We start from the raw sequence: 27,301 nt of genomic DNA on the forward strand, positions 1-27,301 counted from the left end.
ATTAGGGGATAGTTTTTAAAGGAACACACCAAAAAAAATTACACTGTTAGGTCTAGTTAGGTCTAAGGGGGCGGAGCATAAAGACATTCACAGGACAACATAGAAAGATTATCTGTGTCATGCTCCACCCCCTCAGATTCTGCACTAGTTATAACACCTTATCAGTTTTCCCGTAGTGTTCCTTTAAGTATTCTACAAATATATAAGATAGCGGTTGCATGTCCAGACTACCAAAAGGTCTTTTTTCAATCACCCTACAGTGCATATGTATGTCTATGAAGGTTTCGGTGCTAGCCATGGGCAACCAGTATAGCTTAAAGGCATTGTGCATGATTTGAAAAACATGGCTGCTTTCTTCCAAAAACAGCGCCACACCTGTCCACAGGTTGTGTGTGGTATTGCAGCTCAGCCTAATTTACTTCATTAGAACTGAACTGCCATACCAGAGACAACCTGTGGACAGGTGTGGCGCTGCTATTGGAAGAACGAAGCCATGTTTTTCTAATCCTGGACAACCCTTATAACAAGGTCAACTCAGCCAAGCAATATTTCTACCCAATACCCCCATTTTCCTGTAATCACCTGGCCAGTGATATCGGGTGTTGCCCATAAAGGGCTTTTGCACCCACTTAAAAGTGGCACCACTTTTCATGAAGCCCATTCAGTCAATCCAAAGCAATAAAATATTTCACATTTCAGTTCCTCTATGAGATTTGCTATCAGAACTCCGATTGGACGAGTTGGATCATTTGGAGAGTAAGTTTTAGTCCCCCTTATGGGCACTTCATAGGCCATTTTAAAGATACAGATACACCCAAAAGGCTTTTTCTATTAAGCCCGTCTTAAGATAAAACGATCTGCTATAGTGGCAAATGTCAATGAATGAGATCTCAGCTAATTTACACTTTTGCTTCTTCTCCTTGGAAAGTGTCACCCCCAGTGGTCATAAGCGGTACTGCAAGTAATTAACTTAATCACCATGGCAAATAGCAATCCCCTGCATTTAATCAGCTAAATAGCTCTACAGCAAAACAGCAATTTACATCCCAATTAACACGTCTGGGATGTTTATTCATATTGTAAATGACCTAGTCTGGGAGAAAGGACGAAACATCAAAGCCAAAACTGACTGATTACAAGAGTAACGATGGGCTGAAATCCAATGTCACACACATGACGGCTCACCTACTCCAGAGCGGCATGGGGTCATGGGTTCAAATCTGACCAGAGCAACATCTGCAAGAACTTTATATCCTCTCCCCTGCTCCGAAAACGTACTTTAATTTATAAGATTTCTAAACAATTTTAGTTGGTGCCTAAGGACATGCCAAACAATTTTGGGTGACAAAATAGCAAATGTGTCAATAAATGAGGTTTGTCTTGGTTGAATGTGCATGATCAATCCGACTTCCCATTTGGGGCATAGCTATAGGGGGTACAGAAGTAGAAGCTGCGCCTGAGACTAAAGGCCCTATTACACCGGCCGATTTTGGCCGATCCAGCGAGCGCCGATCAATAAGACAGTTCGTTGATCGGCGCTCGTTGACTCCTGTGACACGGAGCTGTGTATGAGGACGAGCGATCGTTACTCCGATCGCTCGTCCCCTTACATTATTATCATGAAGGCAATGATAATATTTAACTTATGATCAGCAGATGAACGAGCGTTCTATTAACAAATATTTTTATTTTTAGCTGGAGGTACGCTTAACCCCTTAACACATGATGGCCTAACTGTACGTCATGGATTTGCTTACATTGAGGTACCATGATATACAGTTACGTCAATTGATCACGCGGGCACAGTGCACTCTTCACAGGAGCCTGGCAGTGTTTTAAAACCAGGCTCCCACTTTAACGGGTGTAAAACCCCTTAGATGCTGCGGTGAATAGCGGCCAAGGCACCTAAGGTGTATAATAAAGGTAGGGGGCTCCCTCTGTGAGCCCATGAATACCGTTGACTCAGTCGTGGGGCCCCAATGGGTTACCATGGCAGTCAGGTGCCTAACAAATGCCCCAGGTTTGCCACAGGAATACGCCATAAGGTTGCTTGTCAGTGTATACTGACAGGCAATAATGCTTTGCAATGCTATGTATCCCAAAGCATTATAGAAGTGATCAAGTGATCCCTGCTTCAAGTCACCTAGGGGGACAAAAAAATAAAAGTCAAATGAAGTTGAATAAAGTATAACAAAAAAAAATAGTCCCCCTCAAAAAAAAAAAAAAAAATATATATATATATATTATTATTTTTTTTTAAATAGTTCACCATAAAAGAAATACATATTATGTACCGCATACACAACACAAAAAAATTAAATGAAATTAAAAAAACACGCAAAAATGACAAAAAAAAAAAAGAAATGAAAAAAATAATTTTTTTTTTTTTTTTTTGCATTCCCCTCCCAAAATTTTTTCTGGGGGAAAATGTATCAATAAATAGCATGGTGTCATTGAAAAATACAACTTGTCCCGCAAAGAATAAGCCTTCAAAATAAAAAAGTAATCGCTCAATGACAAAAAACAAAAAAAATGCTTGGCCCGCATAGGCTGGTCTTTAGGGGTTACGTTCGATAGAGATGGGGCAAGACGAGGGACTTCTCCGACGACACTGTTCTTGGGTGAAATGAAGATCCTTGGGGAACCACTCTGATATCCTGTGGGTCCGCTAACAAATTATCCTATATCCACTGGAAGATGGCAACACGACTTAGACCCTATTTATGAACATTAGTGTTTCCACCAAGTCAATTACCACATAGCCCCAAAGATTCAAGTCATTAATTTTTAATTTGCGTGTCTAGATATTATTACCACGGGGTTGCTCCCATTTGGGGATTGATATTAATTAGGTAAACGAGGTCAGACGATGTTAGCGAGGGAACTATGGAAGCGATAACAGGCCGGAGCGGCATTTTCATGGCTGGATGTCGGAGACGGATGATGAGCTTCCACTGCGCAGCACTACCCTATGGGTAATGATTTGTCCTCTCAAATGAGGCTTAGAAACAGTTTTGCAAAAGCTCAGTAATCAGATGGAAGATACTACAGTACCGTGCAGCCGCCGCCACTTACAATCTTCGCCATTTAGTTAATTGAGTAGAACTGAAGGCCCAGAACTGAGAAAGAAGCAGACCAACTCTATTTACCTGCAAATGGATTAAGTCTGTAAGCGATTTAACTCCTCGGTCTATGACCGGCTCACCGTTATGTCAGTGGAAGCAAAAAGATCTATATTAAGGCACAAATGTAAAAGGAAAATTTTTGTTATAAAGGGTTTACAAAAAGTAGAGGGGCCACAGAGCAAAAATAAAAAAAAAATATTACCCCCTTCTGGGCCCCACTTTCCACAACACCCAATCTTGCACTTGTTGGCATCGCCAGATTCGGAGAACCTCATGCTTGTTCCCCTATCCCCGAGTCTAATGTTATGGCCCTTTTGGGGAGTAGAAGCAGTAAAAAAAAAGGTTCACCACAACCTGAGCTTGGGTCACTTCTCTACATTGACCTCAGACCACCTGCAGGGCTACTTTTTAGGCCGACTTATGTACTTGTATAATTAACAAGAACACTCCCAAAAAGAGAAGAGAGGCTACTCCTTGGTGTAGGATTGTGCCACCAAGCAGACACCCTACTAAAGCAAAAAATATGGCTCCTACAAAACACTCTTCTCCCAGTAGGGGGCATTATGTCTTTAGTATGTAGCCCTCTACCGGGCAGGCAGCCGCTTAGCCATTAAGTGGTTGTTGGGGAACTACCATAACAGGTGTGTGACAAAAACAAACAAACACGAAGTCCTGTCCTTGACTTAGAACCTATTAGTTTGGCTTTAACGAAAAAGCCCCTTCCCTACAGGTGTCTGGGAAATAAAATAAAAAAATTGAAAATTTTTGTAAAAATGATAAGAATCATTCCACATAAATGTTATCCTTCCCCTGAATAAAACATTTTAAAAAAAAGGAGCCTTAATGTCTTCTGTACGAGAACCAACTCATGGATCCGCTTCCATCACTTGAACCGCTACAACACAATGGCTGCCATGACTATATATGACGGTTACGCAACAGAAAATAATAACTCTTAGGTCCGATCTAATAACCCTTTACAGCCAGACTGGGTATTACGCAGACAAGGTTTAATAAGAACACGACTGCACGCTTGAGACATAAACGTTCTGGTACTGGATTGTATTTCATTGTTCGCAGTTGTCACGCGATAAATAACTCAGAATCATGTGGCGATACGTTACCTGAGCCGCGACGTTAAACGCTGTAGGTTGCAGGCACATCTTAAGGGTCTATATGGTATTTTGGGAGGCAGACTAAGCCCTACGATGCTTCAGATGTGAGAAGTTCTGTGATTTACTGCGCCAATAAAAACGGATTAAAGACACAGTCATGTAAATTCTAAGGATACGGTTCGGGGGGGGGGGGGGGGTTTAGAGGTTTTTGTACAAACGACTGTGACAGCGATTCTGGCTAACACTAGTTTTCCAAAACAATCCACCATGAAACCTAAGACTCCCCTCAGGCTACACTTAGCTCTCTACAAGGGCTCTTAAGCCCGTCATACATCAAGCTGACACTTCTCATGGCGGCCCGAGAGCAGCCCGTGTGTGACCAACCCGAGGTGCGGGATTCTCCGGGCTCTGCAAATGCGTCGCCAGATTAAATGGCCGACAAGTGTTATTTTTTTTAAATAACATGACCTTTAAGATGTTCTCGAGACTTATACGTCAGAGAAGTGTGAGCGAGCGCAGCGTGCTATACCCACAAGGCATCTACGTTCGAGGAAATTTCCGACAGGTATGCGCTGTGGGTTTCTATGCATTGTAACGTTAAAATTCACGAGCTGGAGAAATTCTCCGTCGCGAATTTCAAAGCGGTAAAAAATCGACAACAACTCCGAAACGGAATCGGCACGCTGCGGATTAAAAAATAAATAAATTAAAAAAAAATAAAAAGAGTGTGCAGCATGCCCTCAAGAGTGTGCAGCATGCCCTCAAGAGTTTGCAGCATGCCCTCAAGAGTGTGCAGCATGCCCTCAATTTTGTATGTAGTTTTTTTTCCACACTGTGGTTGGGGTTTTTAAAAATACATCGACCTGTATGGTCCTGTTCACACATTCCGGTTTGAAGAGGATTTTGGCGCGATTCCACGTTGAAATTCTTCTTATGAAATCTGCTAACATTTCCGCTCCATTGCATGTGAAGCGTTCAAAGAAAAAGTTGTGCCCGCGCCGCGAAATAAAATAATCCGCAAGAAGAAGGAGCATGTTGAGCCTTCCCACCGATTCTACACAGAAAAGCAGCGGATTAGCCCTACATGGATTAGGAATAGACCTTATTCACACCAGTGTATTTGACGTCCGCGTTGCGCGAGTTAAAACAACGGACGTCACGCGGACCTATGCAATTCAATGGGGCCATTCAGACATTGTGTTTTTCACGCAGCGGATGTCAAACGGAACTGCAACGCAAGAAAAAGGCTGCGTTTTTTTACGCACGCAAAATGGACACGTTTGTGTGAATAAGGCCTTAGGGATATTTGAATGCTGCTAATCTTCGGGCGGATCCTCGGCACATCAACTGCAGGTGCGGAAGAAATCCCGGCGTCAGCATTCGATTTCTGCCGCGGATCTTTTTGTAAATACACATCGGGTTTGCCATAGGCCAATCCGTTGCATGTAAACATACCATTACTTTCCATACAAAAATTTTCAAAATCTATCAGGCCGAATTGCTCTTTAAAGGGTCACAAAACCTAGGAACAAAGGAGAGGGAAAAAACAAAAAGGAAATCGTTGCAATATTATATGTAAACTTCTAAAACAGACTTGTAAAGAAAACCTGGTAGAGATAGAAGGGTTTTTCAAAAATTTGAGGGGTTGTAGCAAATCAAAATTATTCTGTGTGTAATACAAAGTTTTCCAATATACTTTCTGTATCAATTCCACAGTTTTCAAGACCTCTGATTGCTGTCATTCAAGAAGAAGCTGCACAGTTTGCTTCCAGTGGATACAAATCTGCCCTGATCACAAGGTGCGACGCTCACTACAGTTCACTTATCAGAGCGGTCTTGTAACGGTCCCTGCACCTGTGTGTCCATCACATGACCAGGACAGGTTTTTAGCCACTAGAAGCAATGATGATTCCTATTAAAATCACAGCAAGCAGAGATCTTTAAAAAATTTGATACAAAGTTACCAAAAAAATGGAAAATTGGCTAATCTTTCATTTTACAAGGAATAATCTTTATTTGCCAAAACCTGAAAACCCTCTGTAGAATTGGTCACTAATATGTGACCAATGGGGGTCCAACCCTTTAGAAGCCCTAGCAAACAGCAGAATGAAGAGGCCAAGATGCCCGCTGGGACACCCGGTCCCTTCATTACAGTACCAACACAACGACACTCGCGTCCATGTGGCTTCATCTGGTACAGCAGCACAGCCCCATTCACTTGAATAGAGTGGGCTGCAGTACCAGACATGGCCTGACACACTTGGATGGTGCTGTATCATGTACTGCAGTGGAAGGTCCGGTTCAGCTAATTAATGAGGTACTGGGAGTAGGACTCCCACAAATCACACATTGATGAGGTATCCTTAAAAATGTTAAATTCTGGAAAAAAAAACCTTTAAGCTCCTCCCCTTTTCCAAACAGAGGACAAGATGGGTTCCTCCGGGGACACATCCAGAAAACCTCTTTACGGGTGTTTTTTGGTCATTTTTGGTAGCGCTGTTGGGGGATACGTGGAATGGAAGCCTTCTTGTCGCTCACACTAATATTTTCGAACATTTAATATCCACTTTAATTAACGTGAATTTTTTTTTTTCCACGTTTGCATAAACATAGAAAAAAATTATACGTAGGAATCGCCATGGTAAATGTCACGAAGACGGGGGAAATCTACAGAGGACAATTTATCACTCCGTAACGCAACGTGTAACGGCATCTCATATCAAGACGGACGTTCATGTACTGGGGAAACCATCTCTATCCTCGTTGTGACACGACGCGAGAAACAATTACACCCTGAAAGGTTATTCATCATTTTTAAATGAGTTAATTAGTAAACCCGGCCAGTTCTCCTTATTGCACTAATTAATAATTGATTATGCAATAAATTAAACACTATTTTTCATCAGAATCTAATTAAATATCTTTTCCCCTCTTGTTGATTAGATCAGGAAGACTCTTTGTTAAATATGTTTGTGCAGAGCTGAACAGATTAATTTGAATTTTAAGAATTCATGGCTCCTTTAGAAATGAGTAATTAGGGACAGTAATTACAGTAGTTAAACTTGACCAGAATGAGTAGCTATCGTGATAGATGATCTAATCCGTTCATTATTTGGTTGATCGGTACAGACGTAGACAAAAAAAACAACATAAAAGTGGAAAAAAAGCAAAAAAAGTCAAAAAATTGCCATAGAGCAGCAAATCTTCTCTTGGCCAGAGTGGAGAGCGGTTACATAGAGCGTCTCTCGCTCTGGAGGGCCTGTCCTGTATTAAACATACAAGACATTGATATGAATGGACACTGTGTAATACTTAATGTCCCCTGTGGTGGTGCTGCAGGGAAATGGAACACTTACTACCAGATTTCCCCCACAGATCACAGCTGATCGCTGGGGGTCGAACTTTGTGATCTGCTTACGGTCAAGCGACTCTTCTAACAAGTAGGGATTGTAGGTTGCTTGAAGGTTTCCTACCCTTCTAAGTGAGTTCTAAATATTTTTTTTATCATTGAATACTCCAAAATAAGGCCATCCCATTTAGGGGCTACGTTCAATAGATATACCTAGGAAATCTGACACATGCCCTGGATGTAAAGCCCCAAGGTATGCCACTGTATATCATATAGTGAAATATTCTATCCAAAGTCCCCCATGTTAAAAAAAAACAAAAAACATATACCACGAGGTATACTTTTTCTTGCAACAAAAGGTATATCAACCTGGGTCTATGGATCCATTTAGAGCATGTCACGGCGCATATGCTGAATGTGCACACCAAACGTAGTGTGAACATAGTCTTATTGATAATCCAGCACCTACTGGGTTGTAATATGCTGGATTAAAGATTTTAATGTATATATATTTATGGAAATGTTCAGCTGAAAACCACTTTACTCAAATTTGCAGTATCAGATTAAAAAAAAAAAGCTTTATCTTTCACTCCTCTTGGATGTGGCAGAGCTTAAAAAAGCAAATCAGAGATTCTAGAGAAAAAAAAAAAGTGTCAAAAAAAAAAAGGGACAAAAATAGGTGGGGTGATGGCTAAAAAGCAAAGTTGAAGTTAGAAAAAAAACTTTAAAGATTGGATCCACTTATTTATAAGCTCTAATAGTATTCACAAACTTAAAAAAAAAAAAATATTAGAAAAAGATGACATCAATGATGGAAGAAAGTTGCGTAGCAAGACAAGGACGAAATCTCCAGTATGCATTCAGGTGATGTTGGTTACGAGAAAAAAAATCTGGAACACTTACCAATGAAATAGGCTAGGAGGATCACCAGTGTGACAGAAATAATGATAGCACTTAAAGCGGCACATTTCCAATTGCAATATTTGTACGGCTTCTGCAGGTTGAAGGCAGGTCTGGAAAAAGTGCTACGAGGAAGGGGGCGGGGTGGTGGGGAATACACAGTGCTGGAGGTCAGAGGATAGCCTGGTGACGTTGTACAAAACAGGGGAGATGTACCTCCTGGTTTAAACAGAAAATGCCTGGGGAGAAAGAAAAGAAAGAGGGTGAGATTGTAGGAAAAAGGTAATTTAAGTATATGGCACAGTAGTGGGGTCCACATCCACCCCAATATGATGTGGTTGTGTAGAATAGCATCCAAAGCCTAATGTTTTCTATATTAAAACATAACACAGCCTAAAGAGGTTTACATGACATAAGGAAGATAAAACAGAACTAGTATGATGTTTGACCCCACTACAAACCCTAAAAACCGCAAAATATTTTTTTTTATATTTTATTAAAACAGCATAATGTCTACAAAACAATTAATTTCAGTGGGGTCAATGTTATGCTAGAAAATATAATTTTTATATTATTAGATGTTCTTAACTTCACCCCCTCCTCATTCAGCAGGTTTTAAAATTCTATAATGTTCAACTTTCTCCTTCAAATAAAACTAAATATAGGAGAGAGGAATACACAGAGGGACTATCAGGGCAAGTCTCATTGGATAGAACATTATTATAGAATAACCAAGTGACCAGCAACCAAAATTAATTTTTGAAACTTTTTTTTTTAAAAAGAATTATTTCGACCAAATGCCAGATACTGAAAGAAAACGTCAAACTACAAACATAGTAGAAGACATTCATTGGGCACAGGCTGGTTCCCAGCTTTGAATATGAAGCACTATCTAGAGAATTTAGTCTAACTTTTTCGTTTTGGGCCAGTTTTTTTTCACATCCATGCACATCTTTTAGACATATGTTTTATATATCGATGATCAGATTATCCTTGCAACTCCACTTTAAAAGACTGGCGCTCAACTATGCTCAAAACTGATATTGATCTAACACAATTCACAGCATGAGACTCATTCACGTTGACCATCAATAACAGAGCTGTACATCTAGATTGGAGATTCTGTACATCGAATTAATAAGATAGTTGACCTGACAGTTCAGAAGGCTGGAGCTCCTTAAAGACATGTTGTATTATATACCATGACTAGGTCTCCTGGTTTTGCGAATCATGGGCTCACAATGGTAGTTTTACCAGAAAACATGGCACTGCTGGGAACTTCTTTTTTTTTTTTTTAAACATTTTTGGAAAAATTCCTCGAACTACGTACCAATCTATTTGTGGGTGCAATAAACCTTTCATATTATTCAAGATCTCATTGAGACTGACCACAAGTTGAAGAAGTCTGCTCTAGAAAACTCAGGTGGCCAGTGATCATGATAAAACTTAGGTGGCCACTGACCAAAATAAATGATCCCTCGTGTGGTCTTCTCAGTAGCTCGGGGATCAAATTATTAAAAATTTTAGGAGTTGACCAAAATCTATAAAAAATGGTCTTCTACATACTATATTTTCCATCTTTCGAGGTTTAGATGCTCCACTATAGTATATTATAGTCCACTATAGGACAGTGGTCAACATTGCTGTTCCTCTACCAGGTTTTTGGGTTGATGCTTGTCCTCAGCGGTGCCAGAGCTTGGTAATTGTAGCCAGCAGTGTCGGGTAAGTGCAGTGGGTTTAGGGGGTGATTTCATGCAAAATGGCACACAATTAATAGGATGTGTCACATACCCATCATTGTAAGCACCGTCATGTCGGGAGGTGGGGAGGATGTCCATCTCAATGAAGTTGTCCTGCAATGTCTCTAGGTATGTCTGCTTTGCTATATTTCTACACACAGATGGAAACATGAATGAAGGTCGTGAGTCATGCATCAATGAAGTGACCTCCTCCTAAAACGTACCGACCAGCAAAACCATCATCAAAATATGCATTTGTATATTGAGTAAAATAACCAGAAACTTTACAATTCATTTCAATAAAAATATCAAATACATAAAATTAAATAACGAAAGTTTTAAAGCTTAATATACGGAATATCTCATTCATAAAAATGTTGGACAAAAATCTAGAACAAAAAAAATTCACATCATCGTTTTAGTCTTTCGGGCTTGCAGCCATTTTTTGTGTCGGCCTGTCAATTCAGTATGAAGCCATGCATCAGTTTTGTGGTCTGGACAAACATTTATGGTGGCGTGACCTATATGTTAATTGGGGATTCCTTAAATAGTGTGAAATGTAGATGCAACCCTTTTGAAATCTAAAGTCATGTTGTTTTTTATAAAATTCTCTTGAAGGGCTATTTCCAGAATCGACAATTATCTATCCACAGGATAGGTAATAATGGTCTGATCACTGGGGACCCCAGGGCTGGGACACTCACCAAATGTGAGAACAAGTCCCAAACCCCCTGTTCCTCCTCACTGCTTGACCCGGTGAGGACGACACATTGAATGGAACGGCGGGCTCATGCTCGACCAAGGCTCCGTTCGATCTCCTCCTCACTGCAGAGGGTGCAGGGAGGAGGAAAGGAGAGTTGAGGAAACTTGTTCTCGGATCGTTGGGACCCCCAGCGATCGAGACAACTATTAACTATCCTATGGATAGGTGATAATTGTCAATGCTGGTACTACTTTAACAGAAACCTGCAATGTCTCCAACTTATTCCTGGAGTCCAAACCAAGTATTTCAAATAAGTAAAGCTGGCCACACACTAGAGATTTTGGGCGTCTGGAAAGGCAGAGGCCGGCTGAAGACAGATACCTGTGGAAAAACTGATCTGATGTGGTGGATTTGTTCGGTCGTTGTAGTGTGTAGTCCTTAGCAAGTCCTTCATGACAGATGACAAATCTGCACCCAATAGAGCCACAGATCAAGGCAGAGATCAAGGCAGAGAATGTTCATCGTCTCATCGTTTTATCTTATGGCCTTGTCATGTGGAACGCAACCTTTACAGAACAACTGAGAACGACCAGTCGAAAATAGCCGTCTAAAATCACTTATGTATGGCTGGTTTAAGGCCCTATTTATTGGAAAAATTATTGGGTCATGGCCATAATTTGCTTTACCACTTTACCCAGCGCAGATTTATTTTTCATTATATTAAAAGGTTCCTAGTTAAAGGGTAACTAAACTTTCAACAAACTTGTGAAATGTCATAGTGACATGTTAGACGTTTTGAACGCTGGGGGTCTGAGTTTCGAGACCCCCACCGAACCCTAAAACGAAGCGGCAGAAGCGCTATGATGAGCGCTGCGCCGCTTGTTTTCTTATCGGCTTTACTCAGGAAGCCGATGTAGCGGTGTGCGGACTCGATAGAAAGTCTATAGGCCCCTACACGGATACATCGGTTTTCCGAAAAAAGCCGATAAGAAACTAAGTGGTTCAGCCAAGCTAGTGTGAGCACTCAGTCGCTTCATTTATGTTCGGGTTTTTCCGGAAAGCCGATGTATAGGAATACGAGCTCACAGAATCTCTATTGAGCCCGTATGCCGCTACATTGATTTCTGGAAAAAGCCAGACAGAAATGAAGCGGCTGAGCGCTCACGCGAGTGCTTCTGCCGCTTTGTTTTAGCGATTGGTGGGGGTCTCAGTGTTCAGACCCCCTGCAATCAAAACCTCTGACATGTCACTATGACAGGTCAGGAGTTTGTTGAAAGTTTAGTTACCCTTTAAGAGATTGTTTGCATTATTAGGACCGAAAAAGATAGTTTCCATTGTTTAGAAGTGCTTTTCAAGACCAAAAATTTTACCAAAATTTTCATAACATATTTTGATGATAATTCTACTTCCAGTGATCTTGAAGTTAAAAATGGCACGTATTATACCAGCGATGGAGAGAGAAAAAAATATCACATCTAGCTGGAAAACTCTTGCTTAATCTTACATAAAGAATGAAAAAATAAAATAAAAAACTATATATGCAAAAAGTCTGATTTAGTAAAATATAAGATTGTGCCGAAAAAAATAAATCTAAACTGTTATTACTGCAAACACAGTTCTTGCTCGTGTGATCTCACCAAGAGATGAGATGACAAGGCTCTCTGATCATTTAAATTATGTCAAAGTCCCACTGCAAATATTTGAAGAATGTCTGATGAAAGACCCCGCTATATGCTTCACAATCTGTAATAATTCTATCGTTTTTTTGGGTCACTGCTTTCTAACTAGAAGACAGCTGGGAAATATAATTACGTCCACGTAATTGCTTGAAAGTGCAATGATTGTAATCGAGGGCCAAGATGAGGTGAGGGCTGGTGGGAGAAGCATGAAACGATGGGGGTTTGACAAAAACAAATTTAAAGGAGCCACACACGTGAACATAAATGTAGCGGGGATGGCCATCTCTCCGGTTTATAACAATATTCTAAGGCGCATGGTGACGGATGATTACACTGAAAACTAAATTATGAAGACAAAACGGAATATGGATATTCAGCACAAGCGTTAGACAAAAGTAATAAAATTAACATCTATTATTAAACACATCCTTAAAAAAAATAATTTATATTCAGTAAAAACTTTAACAAATTGCTCTGGATTAAAACAAACCTTAAAATTTAAAAATGACAAGCAATGCATACAGTTCTAACAAAAAGCAATTATAACAATATGCGCCCCCACCAATTTTTTCATGCCTGTGACTGTTTTGCAGCAACGTACATCAGTAAATACACCGGTAGAGATCCAGGGCTTACATATGGGAAGACAATACAATGTGTGGTAAGGCACTTTGCAACCCCCCCCTCCCCTGACTGGCAGCATGGGGACTAAATACCCAACCCTAGACTGGCAGCATGGGGAATATCGACCCCCCCCTGTCTGGCAGAATGGGGAATATCGACCCCCCCTGTCTGGCAGAATGGGGAATATCGACCCCCCCTGTCTGGCAGAATGGGGAATATCGACCCCCCGTGTCTGGCAGAATGGGGAATATCGACCCCCCGTGTCTGGCAGAATGGGGAATATCGACCCCCCTGTCTGGCAGAATGGGGAATATCGACCCCCCTGTCTGGCAGAATGGGGAATATCGACCCCCCTGTCTGGCAGAATGGGGAATATCGACCCCCCCCTGTCTGGCAGAATGGGGAATATCGACCCCCCCTGTCTGGCAGAATGGGGAATATCGACCCCCCTGTCTGGCAGAATGGGGAATAAATACCCCCCTGACTGGCAGCATGAGGAATAAATACCCCCCTGACTGGCAGCATGAGGAATAAATACCCCCCTGACTGGCAGCATGAGGAATAAATACCCCCCTGACTGGCAGCATGGGGAATAAATACCACCCCCCCCCCTGACTGGAACTTTTTCAGATTAATATAAAGAAATTAAAAAACAAAAAACAGCAGCATATTCGAAGATTTTTCCTTTGCCCAAAAAATTATTGTTTTCCGATTCTCCTTCCATTCTGAATTGGCCTATAATTTATATTCCGCGTATCATGCGCCAGGCCCGTCTGCGAGTCAGTTTACCAGCCTCATTGATTGGTTTCACCTAGTGCTCTCTCGCAGACCGTCTCGAGCACGACCGCTCCTTTCATTACATAAAGAGAGGCTCTAATTCATGTTAATAACACTTCACGGATCTCGAACACTTTCCGGTGACTTTTTTTTTTTGTCTTGCGTTGTTTACAGGTCACTTTGGCGTCGAGTGAAGAGCTTTTCAGATGTAATGTAAAAACACAGATCAATGGCCGTCACACTGAAACGCTTAGCGCCTTTAAATAACTGCATGAACCGTGAGATCCTCACAGGCCCCAGTCCTGCGTTTGGTTGATAAGAAGTTTTCCCTCAACCAGCGAATGACTAGCAATTGATATGCAAGACACAAAATAAGTAAATTCTAGGAGAACTGTCTAAATCCTAAGTGAAGCACATGGATAGTCAGAAAAAAAAAATTGCCTTTTTGTTCCCCCAAAAAATTCCACAACCCTCATAGAAAACAAAAACAGTCAGCATTTTTGGTATTCGTGCTCAGTCTTCTTGCCTACAAGGCATGAAACAGGTTATTTGCAATGGAACAAATTTGCCAGGTCTAAAATTTCAAAATGATTCTCATTTTGGAGAACCAAAGTCACAGCTTGATTTAAAAATAAAAAAAAAAATGTAATGAATTAAAAGTTACAAATTTTAAAATTAAAAAAAAATTCTCTTATAAAAGTCAATGAAAAGAAAAACATTGGATTGATGTATCCAGGTCCATGAGAAAACCTATGCAGGTCCTAAAACGCGGTACCCATATAGAACACCCAACGGAAATGCATAAAAAAATATATATATGGAACCTACAATGTCCAATTTGGCAGACAGTGCAAGATTGTGTAGGGAAACGGTAACGCCCACTTGTTCATTTATTCCTATATTTCCAGGCGGAATAACAGGGGGAATAGCATAAAGATTTGCCAGCATTATTTCATTGGGAAACTAACTCAAACAGACACGTCGGGGAAAATGACTCTTTAAGATGATGAAATATACAATTACGTGAAAAAAAATAAAAAATTACAAAAATTTAGGTGTAAACCCTGGTACATTGCTGATCACAAGCACAGGCACATTCAACCCTCAAGACGAGGACTAGGTGCAGAAGTGGGATACGCGATGCCCAAGACAACTTTGGGACTGGTGATGCAACCCATCGGCAATTCAAGATGTGCAACTTTTTTTTATAAATTTCATTAAAAAGGTCTTTTTGGTCTTATCGGAGGGGCAACTGTTGGTGCAATTTACAAAAAGCAGCACAAAAAGTGTTCCATGAAGCTGCAGCATCCCAGACGGAATGAGCGGAGTCCATTGCTTGACTTTATATTCAAAGTTACATCCCATAGAGATACAAAGTTCATACGAGTAACCCAAGTTTCCATCTAGTCCTCGACCCAAAAACACTCAACACAAAGTCAACCACGTGGATACAAAATGTGTTGCGATTGATTTCAAGCACTCAATCACCTCCGTCTCAATATGAGTGAAGTGCAATAATGGAGTTCTGCTTATATAGGTTATAAACTCCTCCTCACCTACTCAGGGTATTTAACCCTTTCGGGTTTAGGGGGTTAAAGGTCAAGCCGTGATCAAAAAAACAGACAACACTGCAATTTCTCTACATAATCGTATTGGTCGTGCCCCAAGAATTAATGATCTCCAGTTCTGACCTGTGGACATTAGCCTCATAATATATGTGCTCGACGTAATTGCCTAATTAGGGAAAATGAGGCCAGCCACTTTTTTGATTAATGCGTTACATGAAATGTCAGCTTTAGTTAGTGGTCGCCGAGCGATTATGCATGTAATCTGCAATGTGATTCGCCTTTTAATTTCTAAACGGTGAAGGAGAAGATGGCGACATTGGGATAGAAGTCACGCGGAATTTTTTAAGAGTTCAAGGTTGTCTGTGCTCCAAAGAATGATGTGATGATTACGGCAAAACCAGACGAGGATCTCGTAGTCCTCAACATGTGGACAACCCTACCTGTATCGGATGGTTTTTAAGCTGCCATTGACCCAGAAAGGGTAAATTCTCTTTCGAGCAGTTACTACATGGAATTTGCAGCAGCTTTGAAGAAGGTGACACCTCACAGTATTTTGTCTGGATACTTCAAAGAGAAATCTTCAGTGACTGCAGAATAGTAAATGAGGAGAGCGCCAAGACAAGCATGTCCAATTGGGGTCTCGAGGGTTGGATGTGTCACTCTCATTCCCAATTTTTAGTCGCGACCTTTGCGTTGACTTTCACGGGCAGGGTTGTAGAGCATTTTAGCTGACCGTTCATTAGCCTTCTAAAAGGAAGATTATGGAGTAAAGCAAATCTAAATGTTAAACGTAAGACACTAGACTAGACCAAGCTGACCAGAAAAATCTTAACAAAGAATGGAGTTCTAGGTCACAACACACTTTCTAGTTATCGCTAAAGAGAAGCTCAAGATATCGGCCGCCAGGCAGAAGTTCACTATCTACACTTATAGACTTAAGGGTGCCCATACATGTCGGACGAACACATCAAATGTGTACGTGGGCTTCCCAACCACCACGGTAGATGTTGGGAGAAATAAGGATCGCGCATGTGGAGTTATAATCCGTCAAATTCTCACGGTAGATGTTGGGAGAAAGAAGGATCGGAAATGAATTATAACCCCTCGACTGTGTATGGAGGCTTCCCGACTCTCCCAGTGTATGTTGGGTTATAATTCAACATGCACGATCCTTCTTAATCCCATCGAACGTGTGTGGAGGCTTCCCGACTCTCTTCTTTCTACCAACATCTACCGGGAGAGTCGGGAAGCCTCCACACACATTCGATGGGTTATAATTCAACATGCCCGATCCTTCTTTCTCCCAACATATACTGGGAGAGTCGGGAAGCCTCCATACACAGTTGAGGGGTTATAATTCAACATGTCCGATACTTCTTTCTCCCAACATCTACCGGGAATCGGGCATGTTGAATTAGAACCACTCGACTGTGTATGGAGGCTTCCCGACTCTCCCGGTAGATGTTGGGAGAGAGAACGATCAGGCATTTTGAACTATAAACATGCCCGAGGCTTTGATATAGGAGCCAAGCCGCTGCCTGAGATGACAGGGACTTATACCACCGACCCCATTGAAAAAACATGCATGCACTTCCAAGACTAGCGTCCATTTTTATGGGGGGGGGGGGTGTTGGGAGAAATAGCTAGTAGCTCGGACAACCGCTATTGTAAGTGTATGGGCAGCTTTACATTGAAGCGAATCTGTCCGCTGGATTTGCAGCTTTATGTCACGGCAGCATATTACAGATCTGTACTTCGATTATCCAAAACGGCACAAAAATTTGGGGCGATAGGAGCGAAGACTTCTAGGTGAATTATCAGAATCCCTCAGTAGGTGTGGCAGCCATCTGATATTTTCAGTTGTTTAATCATTTTGGCCATACTATAATGGTAATCAGTTCCCGTGTAATGACTCTCTGGTGAGTCTCAAGTGGGTTTCTGCTCATAAATAACAGCCAATCTGAACAAGCAATGCTGCAGTGTAAAGAATGAAGGAGTCACAGACCTAAGGGATAATTTCAAGCAACCTTCAACAGACAATGCAACTAAGTTGGAGTCACTGGTCATAGCTGTACCATAATGGAGAAGAGCTTCATCTAACTGCTCCCAATATTTTCCCCCTTAAAACAGTAGAAACAGCCATGCTTTAGAGTGCCTCTAGTGGCCAAATAAAAATAGATGCTGGCCGATACATATCTAATTTGCAGGGGTGGCTTCAGATTGGAGAAAATTTGGGCAGAAACTAGGGCCCACAGGCTTGCTCAGCCCACGTAAACATGGACAAGCATACGGTAAGACATATCAAACCAAGTTTGGAGTAGACAATGGGCCCACTTTCATCCTGCCAAGGGACCCATGGGCCCACATACAAAAAGAGTGGTTATTAAAGATCAACATTAAAACGGTCTTGATTTTAGCTTAAGCGGATGATAGACGGGCTGACGTACAGCAAGTGGTGGGACTGATCATTTCGGGACGGGCAAAGGGTCTTTACTTGGCTGAAACACAGTATACGGGTCTTCTGTTGGGACTTGTCAGATAAGCCGACTATTGATGGATCGGGATGAATGTAACACTTACATAAACCCTTTAAAAAGCTTTTGCCGGTCACACATTTGGCCAGTAAGTAAAACAAAGAATTGCAGTGTTGATTGCTTTTTCACGGCCTTTTACAAGCAATTTGCAGGACGAAGTTTCTCTTTTAACCCATCATCATCCACAACTCAAAACAAGCTTAAAATATTTCATCAACTACTAAGAAGTACCTGGTCTCCAGGGGGATGTTGCTGTTGAGAAGCCAGTTGTCTTGACCATGGATAGCCTCCTGGGCACTGCCCGGTGGCTCTCCCGATAGTGAGTGGTCCGTGGGAGCGGGGCTAGGGTTACTACGAGGGGTGAAGTTGCCCCTGTTCAGGGAGTTGACGGAAGCTGCATGATGGGGGATTGACGGGTGAGACAGTGGAGGAGGTGGTGTCCTCAGTCTCAAATGGTTCTGCAGACCCAACGGCTGATCTGGAAAATATAAGACATAAAACACAAAAAATTTATTTTATTCTAAATGAAAGGCAATTTATTTAATAGGAAGCATAAAAAACAACACTCATAAGAAAGTGATTACAGTATCACTAAAGAATATTGTTTTAAAAAGAAGAGCCATCGACACGAAAATAAACAACCAAACCTCAAAACAAGTCTAATATTGTTTTATCCTTTGCACTAATCAAAAAAAAACAAAATCAATACTTGTATTAAAATCAGGACATGAGGTAGTTCTAGGAATGTGGATAATACTGCCGCCTATATACAAGAATATAACTACTATAATACTGTCCCCTATATACAAGAATATAACTACTATAATACTGCCGCTATATACAAGAATATAACTACTATAATACTGCCGCTATATACAAGAATATAACTACAATAATACTGCCTACTATATACAAGAATATAATTACTATAATAATGCCCCTATATACAAGAATATAACTACTATAATACTGCCTCCTATATACAGGAATATAACTCCTATAATACTACCCGCTATATACAAGAATATAACTACTATAATACTGCTCCTATATACAAGAATATAACTACTATAATACTGCTCCTATATACAAGAATATAACTACTATAATACTGCCTCCTATATACAAGAATATAACTACTATAATACTGCCCTCTATATACAAGAATATAACTACTATAATACTGCCCCTATATACAAGAATATAACTACTATAATACTGCCCCCTATATACAAGAATATAACTACTATAATACTGCTCCTATATACAAGAATATAACTGCTATAATACTGCTCCTATATACAAGAATATAATTACTAAAATAATGCCCCTATATACAAGAATATAACTACAATAATACTGCCTCCTATATACAAGAATATAATTACTATAATAATGCCCCTATATACAAGAATATAACTACTATAATACTGCCCCTATATACAAGAATATAACCAATACTGCTCCTATATACAAGAATATAACTACTATAATACTGCTCCTATATACAAGAATATAACTACTATAATACTGCTCCTATATACAAGAATATAATTACTATAATAATGCCCCTATATACAAGAATATAACTACAATAATACTGCCTCCTATATACAAGAATATAATTACTATAATAATGCGCCTATATACAAGAATATAACTACTATAATACTGCCCCCTATATACAAGAATATAACTACTATAATACTGCCCCTATATACAAGAATATAATTACTATAATAATGCCCCTATATACAAGAATATAACTACAATAATACTGCCTCCTATATACAAGAATATAATTACTATAATAATGCCCCTATATACAAGAATATAACTACTATAATACTGCCCCCTATATACAAGAATATAACTACTATAATACTGCCCCTATATACAAGAATATAACTACTATAATACTGCCCCTATATACAAGAATATAACTACTATAATACTGCTCAAATATACAAGAATATAACTACTATAATACTGCCTCTATATACAAGAATATAACTACTATAATACTGCCTCTATATACAAGAATATAACTACTATAATACTGCCCCTATATACAAGAATATAACTACTATAATACTGCTCCTATATTCAAGAATATAACTACTATAATACTGCCCCTATATACAAGAATATAACTACTATAATACTGCTCCTATATATACAAGAATATAACTATTCTAATACTGCCCTATATACAAGAATATAACTACTATAATACCGCCCCCTATATACAAGATTACTATAATACTGCTCCTATATACAAGAATATAACTACTATAATACTGCCCTCCTATATACAAGAATATAACTACTATAATACTGCCCCCTATATACAAGAATATAACTACTATAATACTGCCCCCTATATACAAGAATATATCTAATATAATACTGCCCTCCTATATACAAGAATATAACTGCTATAATACTGCCCTCTATATACAAGAATATAACTACTATAATACTGCTCCTATATACAAGAATATAACTACTATAATACTGCCCCTATATACAAGAATATATCTAATATAATACTTCACCCTATGTACAAGAATATAACTACTATAATACTGCTCCTATATACAAGAATATAACTACTATAATACTGCCCCTATACACAAGAATATAATTACTATAATACTGCCCCCTATGTACAATATAACTACTATAATACTACTCCTATATACAAGAATACAACTACTATAATACTGCCCCCTATATATAAGAATATAACTACTATAATACTGCTCCTATATACAAGAATATAACTACTATAATACTGCCCCCTATATACAAGAATATAACTACTATAATACTGCCCCTATGTACAAGAATATAACTGCTATAATACTGCCCCAATATACAATATAACTACTTTAATACTGCTCCTATATACAAGAATATAACTACTATAATACTGCTTCTATATACAAGAATATAACTACTATAATACTGCCCCTATATACAAGAATATAACTACTATAATACTGCCCCTATATACAAGAATATAACTACTATAATACTGCCCCTATATACAAGAATATAACTACTATAATACTGCCCCTATGTACAAGAATATAACTACTATAATACTGCCCCCTATATACAAGAATATAACTACTATAATACTGCCCCCTATATACAAGAATATATCTACTATAATACTGCCCCCTATGTACAAGAATATAACTACTATAATACTGCCTCTATATACAAGAATATAACTACTATAATACTGCCCCCTATATACAAGAATATAACTGCTATAATACTGCCCCTATATACAAGAATATAACTAATATAGTACTGCTCCTATATACAAGAATATAACTACTATAATACTGCTCCTATATACAAGAATATAACTGCTATAATACTGCCCCTATATACAAGAATATAACTAATATAGTACTGCTCCTATATACAAGAATATAACTACTATAATACTGCTCCTATATACAAGAATATAACTACTATAATACTGCTCCTATATACAAGAATATAACTACTATAATACTGCTTCTATATACAAGAATATAACTACTATAATACTGCCCCTATATACAAGAATTTAACTACTATAATACTGCCCCTATATACAAGAATATAACTACTATAATACTGCCTCTATATACAAGAATATAACTACTATAATACTGCCCCTATATACAAGAATATAACTACTATAACACTGCCCCCTATATACAAGAATATAACTACTATAATACTGCCCCTATATAGAAGAATATAACTACTATAATACTGCTCCTATATACAAGAATATAACTACTATAATACTGCTCCTATATACAAGAATATAACTACTATAATACTGCCCCCTATGTACAAGAATATAACTACTATAATACTGCTCCTATATACAAGAATATAACTACTATAATACTGCTCCTATATACAAGAATATAACTACTATAATACTGCCCCCTATATACAAGAATATAACTGCTATAATACTGCCCCTATATACAAGAATATAACTACTATAGTACTGCTCCTATATACAAGAATATAACTACTATAATACTGCCCCTATGTACAAGAATATAACTACTATAATACTGTTCCTGTATACAAGAATATAACTACTATAATACTTCCCCCTATATACAAGAATATAACTACTATAATACTGCCTCTATATACAAGAATATAACTACTATAATACTGCCCCTATATACAAGAATATAACTACTATAATACTGCCCCCTATATACAAGAATATAACTACTATAATACTGCCCCTATATAGAAGAATATAACTACTATAATACTGCTCCTATATACAAGAATATAACTACTATAATACTGCTCCTATATACAAGAATATAACTACTATAATACTGCCCCCTATGTACAAGAATATAACTACTATAATACTGCTCCTATATTCAAGAATATAACTACTATAATACTGCCCCCTATGTACAAGAATATAACTACTATAATACTGCCCCCTATATACAAGAATATAACTACTATAATACTGCCTCCTATATACAAGAATATAACTACTATAATACTGCTCCCTATATACAAGAATATAACTACTATAATACTGCCCCTATATACAAGAATATAACTAATATAATACTGCCCCCTGTATACAAGAATATAACTACTATAATACTGCCCCTATATACAAGAATATAACTGCTATAATACTGCTCCCTATATACAAGAATATAACTACTATAATACTGCCCCTATATACAAGAATATAACTACTATAATACTGCCCCTATATACAAGAATATAACTACTATAATACTGCCTCCTATATACAAGAATATAACTACTATAATACTGCTCCTATATACAAGAATATAACTACTATAATACTGCCCCCTATGTACAAGAATATAACTACTATAATACTGCTCCTATATTCAAGAATATAACTACTATAATACTGCCCCCTATGTACAAGAATATAACTACTATAATACTGCCCCCTATATACAAGAATATAACTACTATAATACTGCCCCCTATGTAGTAGTATGAATTTTTCAACATTAGCTTTTTGCACAAGATCATATTATATCTGATGGGGGTTGTATTTGATGGGCAGCTGGCGGTCATAATTGCTGTAAAGTTTTGTTCAGGACAGAACTGTAATTGGATTCCAGCATTATCAGGGTTGATGTCCCCTTTCATACAGCCTCGTGTGTGGTCCTCTCAGGGTGTGGCGGGGCCATAAGCACTTTATAGTAATAACTTTCTTATTCTGCACTAATTTAAGGATAAATACAAGTAATGAAGATTGATCTCCGGCGCGGTTTATTAGGAGACTTATAAGAAAACAGTTTTAGGCTATGGAGCAGTTTGATGATTCCCATGTGTTGTGCAGTCAGTTGTGGGCATCCAGTAAAATTTTCAAATTTCTGCTGGTTGCCCTTGGCGACAGACAGCACATGACTATTGGACATCTTAACTAACATACTGAACTGTAATACCAGACACAGCCCATGGACAAGAGTGGCGCTGTTTTGGGGGAAAAAAAATAGCCTTTATTTTTCTAATCCTGTACAATCCCTTTAAGTACCGAAACCTGAGGAATGTTGGAAAAAACTTTCAAAAGTGATGAGCAGAGACTTGGCCCGAAATATCGAATATAATGCAGAATATATCACATTGTCACCCAGAGCGGTCATTTTTTTTTTTTTTTGGGTTGTCACAGGCTGATTGACCGTACTGATAGTTTAAGTGTAGCTCCAGGGCTTTCTCACAAAAAAGGCAATTATCGGAAGATTTACAGGGGTCCTGAACTCCCCCAAGGCAGCAGTGTGGATGTCCACGAAAATCTTCTCCCAACATTTTATCTAACGCATGTCTTACAGGAACATATTCGGATGGCCATATCCCATATCGCTTTGCACCAAGACCACCATCATCCCCATGGTTCTATCAGAAGCAAACATCCCAGCGATCTGGTTGGTTAGATACCCACTTGGCCCAAATTGGCCAATTGAAGCCAAATTAAAATCAGCCCTTTGGCTGAGCCTTTTTCTAAAGTTGGGCTGTGACACCCTTACCAGTAGGGGGCATTCCAAAACCCATCTGGAACCAGGGCTGGGTTTACACCCAGCGGTTTTCTCCATAATACAATCAAAAATGTTCGCAGCATAATTGGGCAAATCGTCGGATTACCACCATTATCACTCAATAGTGATGGGAATCAACAACTCGATCAATAAGGATTAGTAGGGATCTATCTGGTAAGGAATGAAAAAAAAATTTATGTAAATTAGCTAAATGTCCAGTGGGTAAGTGCCCAGCACGGACCCACATGCCCACAAATAAATTATTGGGACGTCAATCTAATTGGGGCAAAATCAAGATTTAGATCGGATTTAGATATCTGCTGGTGGATCTGATCATGGACCATTGAAAGTCTGTATGATGCTGCCAGACAAATCCTACTGGGAAGATAAGAGGCTGCCCAACACCACAAGGCACCGCTTATCTCCAAATCAATTACTATGTAGGTCCAGACAAGCCTAATGTGCCGGTTAATAGGGTGATTGGGTGGATCGCGGTTTGCCAAAGGACCATTTGGTCAACAAGTATCTTATGTTTTTGGGAAGTTTTCTCACCGCTGGTACATCGATCAGATAGGTCATCAACATCTGAAGGCATGCCCATTGATAAACCCCTTTGATTTATGGGCATGATGTTTAGTTCGGGGCCATATTTAGCAGGTTGTGTGGGTGACCAGTCCGGCTGCAAATAACCAAGACCTAAAAGTTGATTAAAATAAAAAAATCAAATTTGCAAAAATGTACAAAAATAAAAAAAAAATTACATAAAACGACAAAACCAACTGTGTTCTCTGGAGTCAGACGATGTCTGGAGCGGCTATAATAGCGCGCCGTTCACATTATTCTGCCCGCAGCCTGTGAATATAAACTCACCCGTAATTTTAACTCTCTATTTGCACAGCAGAGCCGCTCGTTTACCGCGGGCAGAAATTTGGTTGCGGTCCTGCCGGGTTGATATTTTATGGAGAATCGTCTAGATGACATCAACTGTTTATTGTATCTTCTCTAAAAAATGTACTAAAGCTGGATAGCAACCAATATAAAAGAGGTGTAACCCAGCTTTGCCAGACCCCTGAATGGCCAATCTATCCCTATTTAAAGGGGTTTTACCATTGAAGACATTTTTAACCTACCTCTGGGACCCCCAACGACAGGTAAAAAGAGAAATATACAGTAGGTTGAATAACAAAATGTATTTGACATACCAGTTGTGTCCAGGCTTTCCCAGGCTCCTGAATGGCAAACCTTATGCCATACCAAATAAACTAACCTCAATATTACAGCATAACCAGGTGACGGAAACGTTCTGAATTTAATAAAATCTATGGTGGCCACATGGGATTTCACCAAGCTTTCCCACACTCCTGAACGGCAAATCATCAGTTTCTGAAGTCATAGATGTCCTTACCTGAATATCACAGCATTGCCAGGTGAATTAGATGTCTAAGACTTTACAAACCATAGATGGAGATCCTAGAGCCCATATTGGCATCACCAAGCTTTTCCAGACTCCTGAATGGCAAACCTGTTTATCTATGCTGTAGTACATACCTCAATATTACAGCACAATCAGGTGACTATTTCAGGACTGTATAAAAACTCTGGTGACCATAATGGGTATCACCAAGCTTTTCCAGACGTCTGAATGGCAAGTCTGTGTAGTTATCGGTTCAGTTCTGCAGTCAAACATGCCCTAACCTCGATATTACAGCATTACCAGGAGATTTGATGCGCTATAAAACCCATGGCGGCCACATTGTTGCCGTCAAGGCTTTCCCAGACACCTGAAAGGCAAATGTTTTTTACTTCTACAATCTCAATATTACTGCATAACCAGGAAAAGAAGATATCCAAGGCTTTAGAAAACCTATAGCGGCCATTATTATTATAATCCAGCTTTTCCAGACCCCTGAATGGCAAATCTGTCTATATGTATGACTTCAGAACTGAACATATATGCCCTAACCTCGATATTACAGCATTACCAGGAGAATTAGAGGTGTTAAAAAAAACATGGCGGCAACACTGTTGCCATTAGGCTTTCCCAGATCCCTGAAAGGCAAATGTTTTTTACTTATACAATTCCAACCATCCCGGATTCCGGGAGGTGTCCTGCTGTCCCGGGCGGTGGGGGGTATGTCCCGCTGTCAACTGTATCTGCGTCCTCCGAACACAGATACAGTTGAAGCCAATTCTGAAGAAGGGAGCCGTCAGCTCCCTGCTTCAGCATTAGTTCAGAGCGGAGGAAGCTCCTCCGCTCATCCCGGCCACAGCGCTTCTTTAAGCGTTGTGCCCAGTGAACCCTTGACATCACGGTCATATGTACAGTGATGTCAGTGGCTCCTCCAGGAGCGGAATCCCCTGCCAGAGTGTTGCCAACGCTCTGGCCGTTGATTCCGCTCCTAGAGTTTACCTCTGACGTCACGGTCCATATATGGACAGTGACGTCAGGGGCTCCTCCTGAAGCGGAATCCCCGTTACCGATGCTCTGGCAGGGGATTCCGCTCCTAGAGTGAGTCCCAACGGCGCTACGTACAGGGGCTGGGGTAGCGATATCTACAGGAGCTGGGGTAGTGCCATCTACTGGGAGGGGTGTGGACCTATCTACATGGGCACTGTGGCACTATATAGGGGCACTATCTACATGGGCACTGTGTGTGGCACTATGTGAGCATTATACTGTATGGGGCAGCTAAGGCGGTATTATGCTTTATGGGGCATTATACTATACGGGGGCAGCTATGGGGGCATTAAGCTCTAGGGGGCAGCTATGGGGGCATTATACTGTATGGGAGGCTCTATGGTAGCATGATACGGTATGAGCTGAACCACCAGGTGTGTATGGGCGGGGATTGGGCGGGATTAGAGGCATGGCTTAAAAGAAAACACCGAGTGCTGCATTGGGTGTCCCTTTTTCGGACACTTAAGTCGGGTGGAATGCCAATATTACTGCATTACCAGCAAAATAATATGTCTAAGGCTCTAGAAAAACCTGTAGTGGCCAGATTGGTGACAATCCAGCTCTCCCAGACTCCTGAAGGGCAAATGTATCTCGTTACATAGTGGTATTAGTCCTTACACCTTCAGATCATTGGGAATTTTTTAATT

The 27,301-nt window shown here is 39.7% G+C and overlaps 1 protein-coding gene across 10 annotated transcripts in view; it reads right to left on the minus strand.

The window, feature by feature from the left end:
- Nucleotides 1-27,301, minus strand: part of TENM4 (teneurin transmembrane protein 4) — a 1,217,405-nt gene that overhangs the window by 177,596 nt on the left and 1,012,508 nt on the right. For 7 of the 10 annotated variants that reach the window (XM_075851378.1, XM_075851376.1, XM_075851381.1 and 4 more), the window contains 3 exons: nt 18,345-18,591; nt 10,281-10,379; nt 8,493-8,728 (listed from right to left, as the gene is read on the minus strand). In XM_075851378.1, coding sequence (XP_075707493.1) covers nt 8,493-8,728; nt 10,281-10,379; nt 18,345-18,591 — 582 coding nt within the window. The remainder of the gene's footprint in view (nt 1-8,492; nt 8,729-10,280; nt 10,380-18,344; nt 18,592-27,301) is intronic. The other 3 variants (XM_075851385.1, XM_075851380.1, XM_075851384.1) reach the window with 1 other exon arrangement.

The sequence above is a fragment of the Rhinoderma darwinii genome, chromosome 2 (genome assembly GCF_050947455.1).
Source record: "Rhinoderma darwinii isolate aRhiDar2 chromosome 2, aRhiDar2.hap1, whole genome shotgun sequence".
NCBI lineage: Eukaryota > Metazoa > Chordata > Amphibia > Anura > Rhinodermatidae > Rhinoderma > Rhinoderma darwinii.